The sequence below is a fragment of the Macaca mulatta genome, chromosome 19 (genome assembly GCF_049350105.2).
Source record: "Macaca mulatta isolate MMU2019108-1 chromosome 19, T2T-MMU8v2.0, whole genome shotgun sequence".
In the NCBI taxonomy this organism is placed as follows: Eukaryota; Metazoa; Chordata; class Mammalia; order Primates; family Cercopithecidae; genus Macaca; species Macaca mulatta.
Window position 1 is genome coordinate 47,372,064 of NC_133424.1, and position 11,782 is coordinate 47,383,845.

General features: G+C 53.7%; 1 protein-coding gene across 4 annotated transcripts; it reads left to right on the forward strand.

Annotated features, from left to right (window-relative positions):
* The first annotated feature begins 11 nt into the window (after positions 1-11).
* TBCB (tubulin folding cofactor B) lies at positions 12-11,535 on the forward strand. Of its 4 annotated transcripts, none has more exons than XR_003725091.2 (6): positions 12-159; positions 527-670; positions 6,018-6,114; positions 6,833-7,472; positions 11,041-11,113; positions 11,258-11,535. XR_003725091.2 is itself a non-coding variant. In XM_015123732.3 (6 exons), the coding sequence occupies exons 1-6, from the start codon at positions 46-48 to the stop codon at positions 11,370-11,372; spliced, it is 735 nt and encodes a 244-aa protein (XP_014979218.1). In that variant the 5' UTR covers positions 12-45; the 3' UTR covers positions 11,373-11,535. The 4 variants fall into 4 exon arrangements, 2 of the variants coding, with proteins under 2 accessions (XP_014979218.1, XP_077838494.1); XM_015123732.3 differs by having other exon boundaries at positions 6,833-7,024; XM_077982368.1 differs by lacking the exon at positions 12-159 and adding an exon at positions 257-416 and having other exon boundaries at positions 6,833-7,024.
* The last annotated feature ends 247 nt before the right edge of the window (positions 11,536-11,782 follow it).

An 11,782-nucleotide genomic window follows, 5' to 3' on the forward strand; every position in this document is an offset into this window, starting at 1 on the left:
GGCTGCGGAGCGACCGCGCTGCAGGCCCCGGCAGGGCGCGGCAAGATGGAGGTGACGGGGGTGTCGGCACCCACGGTGACCGTTTTCATCAGCAGCTCCCTCAACACCTTCCGCTCAGAGAAGCGGTACAGCCGCAGCCTCACCATCGCTGAGTTCAAGGTGTGGCCATAGGGGCGGGGTCCGGAGGGGCGGGGCGAAGAAGAAATGGGGGGGTTCCCCAAATGGGGAGGCGGGGAGGGACCGGGGAACGACTGGGCGGCCCTGGAGGTGATCCCAGGCTGCGGAGTCTGGGAACTCGGTCGCGGCGGAGCGGGTCCGGAGAGAACCCGAGAGTGAAGAGACGAGGGGCGGGTCCAGCGAAAAATCCGACGGTCCAGAGGGCGGGGGCAAGAGGCGAGGGGCCGGAGTGCGGCCCCGTGCGTCCTGACTGGGGGGTATTTTGGAGGAACAGGGACGTGGCGATGGTCATTGATGCAAGGGGCGGGGCCCCTGGCCTCCTTCTCCTCACCCTGCCTCCTCCTCGCAGTGTAAACTGGAGTTGCTGGTGGGCAGCCCTGCTTCCTGCATGGAACTGGAGCTGTATGGTGTTGATGACAAGTTCTACAGCAAGCTGGATCAAGAGGATGCGCTACTGGGCTCCTACCCTGTAGATGACGGCTGCCGCATCCACGTGAGGACTCTACCTGGGACACTTCCCCGCCCCACCATTCATTTGGCTATTCAACAGGCACTTGCTGGACTTTGCCCTCAGTCATATGCAAGATAGGTCCTGCCCCCGTGGAGCCTCCAGTGCAGCCTGAGGAGTGACAGACCCATCTTTAGACAGGAATAGCCTAGAGTGGTTTGGGCTGGGATCAGGAAATCCCAGGGGGCTGGGGCCACCCAGGAGAGGTGCCTGACCACCTGGGACAATCAGAGAGGGCTTCCTGGAGGAAGGGATGTCTGAGCTGAGGGATGAGGAAAGGGTGACTTAAGAGAAAGAGGTGGAAAGGAGGGAGCAGGGGGTACAGAGGCCTAGAATGTCAGGTAGGTCGCAGTGAGCGACCAGGCTGGACAGCTTGGGATAAGCCAGAACACAGAGGACTTTGTGCATCCGCTCACCACGTCTTTTCTGTCTTTTTTTTTTTTTTTTTTGAGCCAGTGTCTCACTCTGTCGCCCAGTCTGGAGTGGAGTGCAGTGGCACGATCTGGGCTCACTGCAACCTTCACCTCCTGGGTTCAAGCGATCCTCATGCCCCAGCCTCCCAAGTAGCTGGGATTACAGGCGCCCACCCAGCTAATTTTTGTATTTTTAGTAGAGACGGGTTTTCGCCATGTTGGCCAAGCTGGTCTGGAACTCCTGACCTCGAGTGATCAGCTCACCTTGGCCTACCAAAGTGCTGGGATTACAGGCGTGAACTACCAAGCCCGGCCCCTTTCTGTCCTTATTCCCTCCCCACCTCACTCAGTCTGTAGCAGCCACATTGCTCTTTGCACATCCCAGGTGAGCACTGCCTCTGGATCCTCTACTTGAATGGTTCTTTTGTCATATGCCTGCGTGCCTCACCCTTCCTTCCTGTCTTAAAGTGTCACCATTCTAGCGAAGCCTTCACTGGCCTCAGTGTTAATGTTCACCTCATTCTTTTTCCCTTCTTTGCTTTATTTTAGATTTTTGTGTTTACCAATGATTCCCCTCTGACACACTCTGGATTTCTCTCATCTGGTTTATTTACTCTCTGCCTCCCCGGATTCGATTGCCCTGAGGGCAGAAATTTTGATCACTATAATTCACTGCTGTGTCCCCAGTACTTGGAACAGTGCCTGGGACAGGGAGGATAGTCCGTGAATCGTTTTTTGTTTTGTTTTGTTTGAGACAGAGTTTCCGGCCCTTGTTCCCCAGGCTGGAATCCAGTGGTGCGATCTCAGCTCACTGCAACCTCTGCCTCCTGGGTTCAAGCTATTATCCTGCCTCAGCCGCCCTGGTAGCTGGGATTATAGGTGTGCACCACCACACCCGGCTAATTTTGTAATTTTGTATTTTAAGTAGAGACGGGGTTTTACCATATTGGCCAGGCTGGTCTTGAACTCCTGACCTCAAGTGATCCGCCCACCTTGGCCTCACAAAGTGCTGGGATTACAGGCGTGAGCCACCTGGCCCAGCCCTGTGAATCATTGTTGAATGATGAATTGAATCCATAAAGTAAGACCGCAAGGATAATGTAATTATCCCCATTTTGCAGAAGAGAAAACTTAGCTTCAGGGTAGAATTTATTTATTTTTGAGATGGAGTCTTGCTTTGTCCCCCAGGCTAGAGTGCAGTGGTGTGATCTCGGCTCACTGCAACCGCTGCCTCCTCGGTTCAAGCGATTCTCCTGCCTCAGCCTCCTAAGTAGCTGGGATTACAGGTGCCCGCCACTACGACCAGCTAATTTTTGTATTTTTATTAGAGATGGTGTTTCACCATGTTAGTCAGGCTGGTCTCGAACTCCTGACCTCAGGTGATCCACCCGCCTCAGCCTCCCGAAATGCTGGGATTACAGGCGTGAGCCACCACTTCTCTTTAGTAGAGAGGGTTGAAGGGGTGGCCTGCCCCTCCACACCTGTGGGCATTTCTCATTAGGTGGAACGAGAGACTTGAGAAAAGAAATGAGACACAGAGATAAAGTATAGAGAAGGAAAAAGTGGGCCCAGGGGACCCATGCTAAGCATACAGAGGACCCACACCAGCACTGGTCTCTGAGTTCCCTCAGTATTTATTGATCATTATCTTTACCATCTGAGAAAAGGGAAGTGGCAGGATAAGAGGATCATCATAGGGAGAAGGTTAGCAGTAAGACATATGAATAAAGATCTCTGTGACATAAGTTTAAGGAAAAGTGCTGTGCCTTGATATGCATATGCAAATATCTCCATAAACCTTTTTAGTGCATAAAGAGCAGCATTGCGCTAGCAAGTCCCACCTTCAGCCGTAAGGCGGTTTTCTGCTTTCTCAGTAAATAGAACATACAATCGGGTTTTACACCGAGATGTTTCATTGCCCAGGGACGGGCAGGAGACAGATGCTTTTCTCTATCTCAACTGCCAAGAGACCTTCTTTCCTCTTACACTAGTCCTCTTCGGCACAGACCCTTCACGGGTGTCGGGCTGGGGGACGATCAGGTCTTTCCCTTCCCACGAGGCCATATTTCAGACCATCACATGGTGAGAAACCTTGGACAATACCTGGCTTTGCTAGGCAGAGGTTCCTGCGAACTTCCGCAGTGTATGTGTCCCTGGGTACTTGAGATTAAGAGAATGGTGATGACTTTTAACCAGCAAGCTGCCTTCAGGCACTTGTTTAACAAAGCACACCCTGCACAGCCCAAAATCCGTTAAACCTTGAGTCACCACAGCAAGGACAGGGTTGGGGGTAGGGTCACAGATTAACAGCATCTCAAATACAGAACAAAATGGAGTCTCTTATGTCTACTTCTTTCTATACAGACACAGTAACAGTCAGATCGCTCTTTCTTTTCCCCACGGAGGGTGAAACCCCATCTCTACTAAAAATACAAAAATCAGCTGGGCGTGGTGGCAGCTGCCTGTAATCCTAGCTACTCAGGAGGCTGAGGCAGGAGGATCACTTGAACCCAGGAGCTGGAAGTTGCAGTGAGCCGAGATCATGCCACTGCACTCCAGTTTGGATGATAAAGCGAGATCCTATCTTAAAAAAAAAAAAAAAAAAAGTTAACTTAAGATGGAGAAGGGGTGCCCTAAGAATGGGGCACAGCAAACACTCCAAGGTGGGAGGGAGCATGGTGGGGATTAAGACAGGCCACTTCTGTGGTTAAATAGCATGGAAGCCGGGGAGGACCCCGACGTGGCTCAGGTGCCCCTCTGGTTGTGTGTGGGGAACAGATGGTGGAGGACAGGAAGAGTAGGAAGACCAGGAGGGGGCTGCTGTGAGAGTTCAGATGAGGGGGCGAGGCCTGGAGCTGTGGGTTAGGCCTCTGCTGGGTGCACAGGACTGAGCCTTTGGACCACCCTGGGCAGCTGAAGCTGAGGGGTGCGGGTGTTCATAGGTATCTCATAGGCAGTGGTTTCTTTGAGCAGGTTTCATACCAGGTGGTTCAGGTACACACAGACCTCCCAGGCCACTCAAGGAAGGAGTTCCAGAGGTGGAGCCACCGGGGAATTTTTACGTTTTCTAAAATTCTTTTTATAAATATCACCCGGGCCGGGCGCGGTGGCTCACGCCTGTAATCCCAGCACTTTGGGAGGCCGAGACGGGCGGATCACAAGGTCAGGAGATCGAGACCATCCTGGCTAACACGGTGAAACCCCGTCTCTAAGTACAAAAAAAACTAGCTGGGCGAGGTGGCGGGCGCCTGTAGTCCCAGCTACTCGGGAGGCTGAGGTTGGAGAATGGCGTAAACCCAGGAGGCGGAGCTTGTAGTGAGCCGAGTTCGCGCCACTGCACCCCAGCTTGGGTGACAGAGCAAAGACTCTGTCTCAAAAAATAAATAAATAAATAAATAAATAAATAAATATCACCCATATTCATTGTTTAAAAATAATAGAACTTCAAATTTGTGAAAATTCTCAACATAGCAGAAATTCTCAGTGATGCTTGATCTGGAAATAAAGCCCATTCCTATTTTGCCATGTTAGCCCAGTGGCCTAGGCCAAATGCCTCAGGGTGTTCCTTGGGCCCGCTCTCTCCCTCACCCCCACATCCATTCTCTCATCAAATCCTGTCGGCTCCATCTACAAAAACTTCCCTGACCTTGGTCCAGCCTCCATCCTTCCCCCAACCTCGCCATCCTGGCAACTTCTTCCCTGGCCTCCCTGCTCCCCATCTCAGCCAGAGGGAGCCTGGGACCACCTGAGTCAGGCCAGGGCCCTCTTATCTCAGAGCCGTGCCCTGGCGGCAGCTCGCTCCAGATAAAACCCAAAGTCTAGGCCAGGTCGGTGACTGATGCCTGTAATCCCCCCCAGCACATTGGGAAGCAGAGGCGGGAAGATCACTTGAGGTCAGGAGTTTGAGACTAGCCTGGTCAACATGGCGAAACCCCGTCTCTACCAAAAATACAAAAATTAGCCAGGCGTGGTGGTGCATGCCTGTAGTCCCAGCTGCCCGGGAGGCTGAGGCAGGAGAATCACTTGAACTTAGGGGGAGGCAGAGTGAGCTGAGATCGCACCACCACACTCCAGCCTGGGCGACAGAGCGAGACTCCGTCAAAAAAACAAAACAAAACAAAACCCAAAGTCTACAGCAGTCCCTTGTGTCTTCCACTCTCGCTCTGGCTTCCTCCACCCCACCCACACCCCCCACTCCAGAGCATGAAGGACATTTCTACCTGTGGCCATCTGCACCTGCCATTCATGCTCATCCTTCCGGCCTTGGCTCAAAACATCCCCTCTTTTGGGAAGCCTGCTCTCCCACGCTCCTTAAGCCTCTTCTCTGTTGTATTTTTCTCCATAGCCATCCTCCGGTGTTTCACAGGTACCTGTTCCTTTGTGGTTGGCCTTCTCGCTGCACAATGAGCACAGCCTGAGGACAGAGTGTGTCTGTGTTTGCACTGAGTCCCCAGCATGAGGCCCAGCTGGGCCCCTGGGAGCTCAGAACCCAATGAGTGAATGAATACGAGGGGCAGAACAGGAAGAGATGCTCTGGGGCCTGTGGTTGGGGCCAGCATAGGAGAGTCCCAGAGCCCCAGCAGGAGATGCGCCATGCACAGGGCTGTGGGCAAGGCCCGAGCTCTGCTGGTTGGACTCCGTGAATTTGGGGCCCTTGGTGATGTTGATGCCGGCAAGTGGGGGACTTCTGGGTACAGAGGCCGTCTCCGGGAGCTTGGATGGGGGTGAGGAAGGGGAGGCGGCCAGTGTAGGTAGCTACTTCTCCCTTCCGCGGGGCTCAGGAGAGGAGAGAAGGCTGCCGTACAGGCGAGGAAGGGAGATGCGTTTTTCCCAGATGGGAGACACTGAAGTCCCTGCACCCAGCACCCAGGCTTCCCTGGCCAGACCCTGATCCCCACGGAGCCCCTCCTCTCACACAGGTCATTGACCACAGCGGCGCCCGCCTTGGTGAGTATGAGGACGTGTCCCGGGTGGAGAAGTACACGATCTCACAAGAAGCCTACGACCAGAGGCAAGGTACGGGCAGGTGGGCGCCGAGAGGTGCGTGGGGGCCAGAGGGAGTATGTGCAGGCGTGGGGGCGGGCAGGGTAGACAGGGCCACTGCAGGGAGGCCAGTGGTGTGGGCAGTAGGGACCGAGAGCTTGGGAGGATATAGGGGTGAGGCTGGGAGTGGGGACAGGCGGGGGTCTGGGGTGGGAGGGAATGGGGGCCGGGAGGTGTCGGGGGGTGTGGGCAGTCAGACGTGGTGGGGGGAGGGCTGGGAAAGTGGAGGGAGTTGAGGGGTAAGTGTGGGGGCTGGGTGTTGGGGGCAGCAGTCAGGGTCAGAAGGAGACATGGAGAGGTCGGATGGGGTGTGAAGGGCAGCACAGGTGGAATGTGAGTGGCCAGGGTGGCGGTCAGTGAGGGCACCTGGGACGGATCAGAGTGTGGGGGAGACGGGGCCTCAGAGCCGAAGGAAGGCGGATGATGAAGGCAGATGTGTGCTGAAGGGGTGAGAGACCATGGGTCCTGTGGTGAGGGGTGCACGCGGCACCCCTTCCGTTTCTGATTGTGGCGAGGCCCTAGGAGTCCTGGGAGAGGCTAAGGCTGTGGTGGGAGACCTGGGGCTTGGGTGACAGCCCTTTGTCACCTGGAAGAGAGAGTTCCTCCATGAACATGGGCCCTTCGTGGGTGGAGCGCCATCATGTTAGGCCCGGCCGATACCCTAACTGACTCCAGCCCCCTCCGCCCACAGACACGGTCCGCTCCTTCCTGAAGCGCAGCAAGCTCGGCCGCTACAACGAGGAGGAGCGGGCTCAGCAAGAGGCCGAGGCCGCCCAGCGCCTCGCCGAGGAGAAGGCCCAGGCCAGCTCCATCCCCGTGGGCAGCCGCTGTGAGGTGCGGGCGGCGGGGCACTCCCCCCGCCGGGGCACCGTCATGTATGTAGGTACGTGGTCCGCGGGCCCCGGGGTCCCGGGCTGCAAGGCCGGGAGGAGACGTTGTGCACACAGTGGAGCCTCGGAGACCTCACGCTCTGCCTTGGGGCGCGGGGTGGGGGGGTTCGAAACGATCTCAGTCCCTGGAGGTGGTGGAACCATCGGCCGACACTGACCTCCCAGTGTTTGTGGAGGGAAGTGGGAGGCACAGGTGGAGTGATCTGTCCAGCGAGGGAGGCAGCAGAGGCCCGAGCCACGCAGACTGTGCGCTTGGAAGCGTGGAGCACAGTGCCAGTCGCAGTGGGGAAACGGACGGCGTGACCAGGGCCGGAGTGAGGGGAACTAACACAGGGGGCTGTGTGAGCCCAGAGAAAGCACCTGGGAGCATCTGAAGGAAAGGGGGCAGCAGCCAGGTGAAAAGGAAGGCAGAGTTCCTACCAGAAGGAGTAGCCGGTGCGGGTGAGCAGAGCGTAGGAGGTTCACCCAGGGAAGGGGAGCGGGAGGAGAGGGGAGAAGTGAAGTCAGGGGCATGGGCAGGGTGGTGTCACAGTGGAGAGCAATGTGGATTTTTTAAAAAAAGAACAGGCCAGCCATGATGGCTCACGCTTGTAATCTCAGCACTTTGGGAGAACAAGGTGGGAGGCTTGCTTGAGCCCGGGAGTTGGAGGTTACAGTGAGCTATGATTGTGTCATTGCACCCCAGCCTGGGCAGCAGAGAAAGACCCAGTCTCAAAACAAAGGCTGGGTGCAGTGGCTCACACCTGTAATTCCAGCACTTCGGGAGGCTGAGACAGGAGGATCACTTGAACCCAGGAATTTTTTTTTTTTTTTTTTTTTTTTGAGACGGAGTCTCGCTATGTCGCCCAGGGTGGAGTGCAGTGGCCGGATCTCAGCTCACTGCAAGCTCCGCCTCCCGGGTTTTTACGCCATTCTCCTGCCTCAGCCTCCCGAGTAGCCGGGACTACAGGCGCCCACCACCTCGCCCGGCTAGTTTTTTGTATTTTTTTTAGTAGAGACGGGGTTTCACCGTGTTAGCCAGGATGGTCTCGAACTCCTGACCTCGTGATCCGCCCGTCTCGGCCTCCCAAAGTGCTGGGATTACAGGCTTGAGCCACCGCGCCTGGCCAAACCCAGGAATTTAAGACCAGTCTAGGCAACATAATGAGACTCTGTCTCTACAAAAAAAAAAAAAAAAAAAATCCCACAAGACTTTAGTCAGGTGTGGTGGTGAGCACCTATAGGTACCCCAGCTACTTGGGAGGCTGAGGTGGGAGGAGGTGAGGCTGCAGTGAGCAATGATCACACCACTGCACTGCCGCCTGGGTGACAAAGCGAGACCCTGTCTCAAAAAAAAAGATTTCAGGGGGTACATGTGGTGTTGTTACATGGGTGTGTTGCCTGCTAGTGGGTGGGGACTGGGCTTCTAGTGTACCCATGACCCAAATTGTGAACATCGTACCCAATAGGTAATTTTTCAACCCTCACCACCCTCCCACTTCTGGCATCCCCACTATCTGTTATTTCCGTCTTTATGCCTGTGTGTACCCATCCCCCAGTCATCTGCAGCCACTAATTTACGTTCTGTCTCTAATTTGCCGATTCCGGATGTTTCATAGGAATAGGATCGTGCAATCTGTGACTGACTGCTTCCACTGAGCAGAATGCTTTCAGGTTGCATCCATGGCATGTCTGTGTCAGTGCCACAGTGTTACCAAATAGTCCTGCATTGAACGCATAGACCACATTTTATCCAGTCACCAGTTAGTGGACATTAGGGTCATTTCCACTTTTTGGCTATTATGAATAATGCTGCTATGAACCTTCTTCTTCTTTTTTTTTTTTTTTTTTTTCTAATTTGAGACAGGATGTGGCTGTTGCCCAGGCTGGAATGCAGTGGCGTGATCTTGGCCACTTCAGCCTTAACCTCTTGGGCTCAAGCCATCCTCCCACCTCGGCCTCCTGAGTAGCTGGGACTACAGGCACTCATCACCACCCCCAGCTAAAGGTTTGCAGTTTTTTTGTAGAGATGGGGTTTTGCTATGTGGCCCAGGCTGGTCTCCAAGCTCCTCCTGCTCAAGTGATCATCCTGCCTCAGCCTCCCAAAGTGCTAGGATTACAGGCGTGAGCCACCATGCTCGGCCTGAACATTCTTGTATAAATTTCTATGTGGCTGGACGCGGTGGCTCATGCCTGTAATCCCAGCACTTTGGGAGGTCAAGGTTGGCAGATCACCTGAGGTCAGGAGTTTGAGACTAGCCTGGCCAACATGGTGAAACTCCATCTCTATTAAAAATACAAAAATTAACTGGGCGTGGTGGCACGTGCCTGTGAGCCTAGCTACTCGGAAGGCTGAGGCAGGAGAATCGCTTGAGCCCGGGAGGTGGAGGTTGCAGTGAGCCAAGATCACGCCACTCCACTCCAGCCTGGGTGACCATGCAAGACTCCATCTCAAAAAAAGTAAATAAATTTTTGTGTGGACATTTGTTTTAATTTATCTGTGCCTAGGAATGGAATCCCTGGGCCACGTGGTAACTCTGTGCTTGACTTTTTGAGGACCTGCCGCACTGCTTTCCACAGCCACTGCAGCATTTTTCATTCCCGCCAGCAGCGCACAAGAGTCCCATCTTGGCCTCATCCTCACCAGCACTTTAGTCTGTCTTTTGCTTATAGTCATCCACTGAGTGTGAAGGGGAACATCATTATGGTTTTGATTTGCACTTTTTTGGGGGCTAATGATGTTGAGCATCTTTTCATGGCCATTTGTGTATCTTCTTTGGAGAAATTGTCTATTCAGATCCTTTGCCTTTTGTTTCTTGTTTTTTGACACAGAGTCCCACTCCGTCACCCAGGCTGGAGTTTAGTGGTGCTGTCAGCTCACTGCAACCTCTGCCTCCCGGGTTCAAGTAATTTTCATGCCTCAGCCTCCCGAGTAGCTGGGATTACAGGCGAGCGCCACCACACCTGGCTAATTTCTTTATTTTTTGTAGAGACAGGGTTTTGCCATGTTGGCCAGACTGGTCTCAAACTCCTGGACTCAAGTGATCCACCTGAGGCTCGTGGATCTCCTAAAGGGCTAGGATTACAAACATGAGCCACCGCGCCCAGCAGTATGTCGGGGTTTTTTTTTTTTTTCTTTTGAGACGTAGTCTTGCTTTGTGCCCAGGCTGGAGTGCAGTGGTGCGATCTCAGCTCGTTGCAACCTCCGCCTCCCAGGTTCAAATGGTTTTCCTGCCTCAGCCTACGGAGTAGCTGGGACTGTAGGTGCCTGCCACCACACCCGGCTAATTTTTTGTATTTTTAGTAGAGATGGGGTTTCACCGTGTTAGCCAGGATGGTCTCGATCTCCTGACCTCGTGATCCACCCTCCTTGGCCTCCTAAAGTGCTGGGATTACAGGCGTGAGCCACCGTGCCTGGCCAGTGTGTCATCTTTTGAGGAATGTGTGTTCATATCCTTTGGCCATGATCATGGCTCACTGCTGCCTCAACTTCGTGTTGCCCACTTTTTAATGGGATTTTTTTTTTTTTTGCGGGATGGGTGTTGAGTTCTTTGAGTTCCTTGTATATTCCTCTGCTTGCTTTTTCATTGGGATGCTGTCTTTTGTCGCTGAGTATTGTGTATTAGTTTGCTAACAAAGTGCCACTCACTAGGTGACTTAAAAGAAAGTTACTTCTCACAGTAATAGAGGCTAGAAGTTCAAGATCAAGCTGTCAGCAGGTTGGATTTATTCTGAAGCCTCTCCCTCTGGCAAGGCAGCAGTGCCATCCACTTTAGGTTTTTATGAAGCCCTCACTGGCTGGTGTCTTCACCCAGTGAATGGGGGACAGGGGCGGGAGCAGGGACACCAGCGAAGTGGCTACCATATTAGTCTGGACAGGAGATGGAGATGGTTCTAGTGGTAGCAGTGGAGGTAGCAAGAATTGGTTTTCACCAAGACGTGGGCCGACACGGATCCAGGGTGATCCTGAAATTTCATGGGATTTCTTCTATGTCCAGAAGTTTAATGGGGATTTCTCTTCTGTGGGCAGGTCTCACAGATTTCAAGCCTGGCTACTGGATTGGTGTCCGCTATGATGAGCCACTGGGGAAAAATGATGGCAGGTAACAAGAATTCCCACTCAGGTGTCTGTGCGTGCGTTTGTGTGTAAGTCCATGCATGCTGCTGGCTGAGCTGCCCATGCCAGCACCTGGAGTGGAGCCATGTGAGGATCCTCTGACCACACCCACCCCCATCCTGTCCTGCAGTGTGAATGGGAAACGCTACTTCGAATGCCAGGCCAAGTATGGCGCCTTTGTCAAGCCAGCAGTCGTGACGGTGGGGGACTTCCCAGAGGAGGACTACGGGTTGGATGAGATATGACACCCAAGGAATTCCACTGCTCCAGCTCCTAACTCGGCCACTGACTGCCCCTCCTGTGTGTGCCCATGGCCCTTTTCTCCTGACCCCATTTTAATTTTATTCATTTTTTCCTCTGCTATTGATTTTTGACACTCGTGCATTAAATTCACTAGAAACCCGGAAAGGATTTGGAGAACTTGATGATTTGGGGACCCACTGGGTAAATAGTGACCCTTCTGTATCAGGGGCCAGCCTCCATGTCCTTATATCTTGCTACTCCCCCATCTTCTCATTCCCACCTCATCTGCTGTAGCTACCAGGAAGAAGGGGAAGGGAAGGGAGGGGATAATCTTTGCCTTTAAAAATGATGTACAACTCAGCCAGGCACAGTGGCTCTTGCCTGTAATCCCAGCACTTTGAGAGACTGAGCT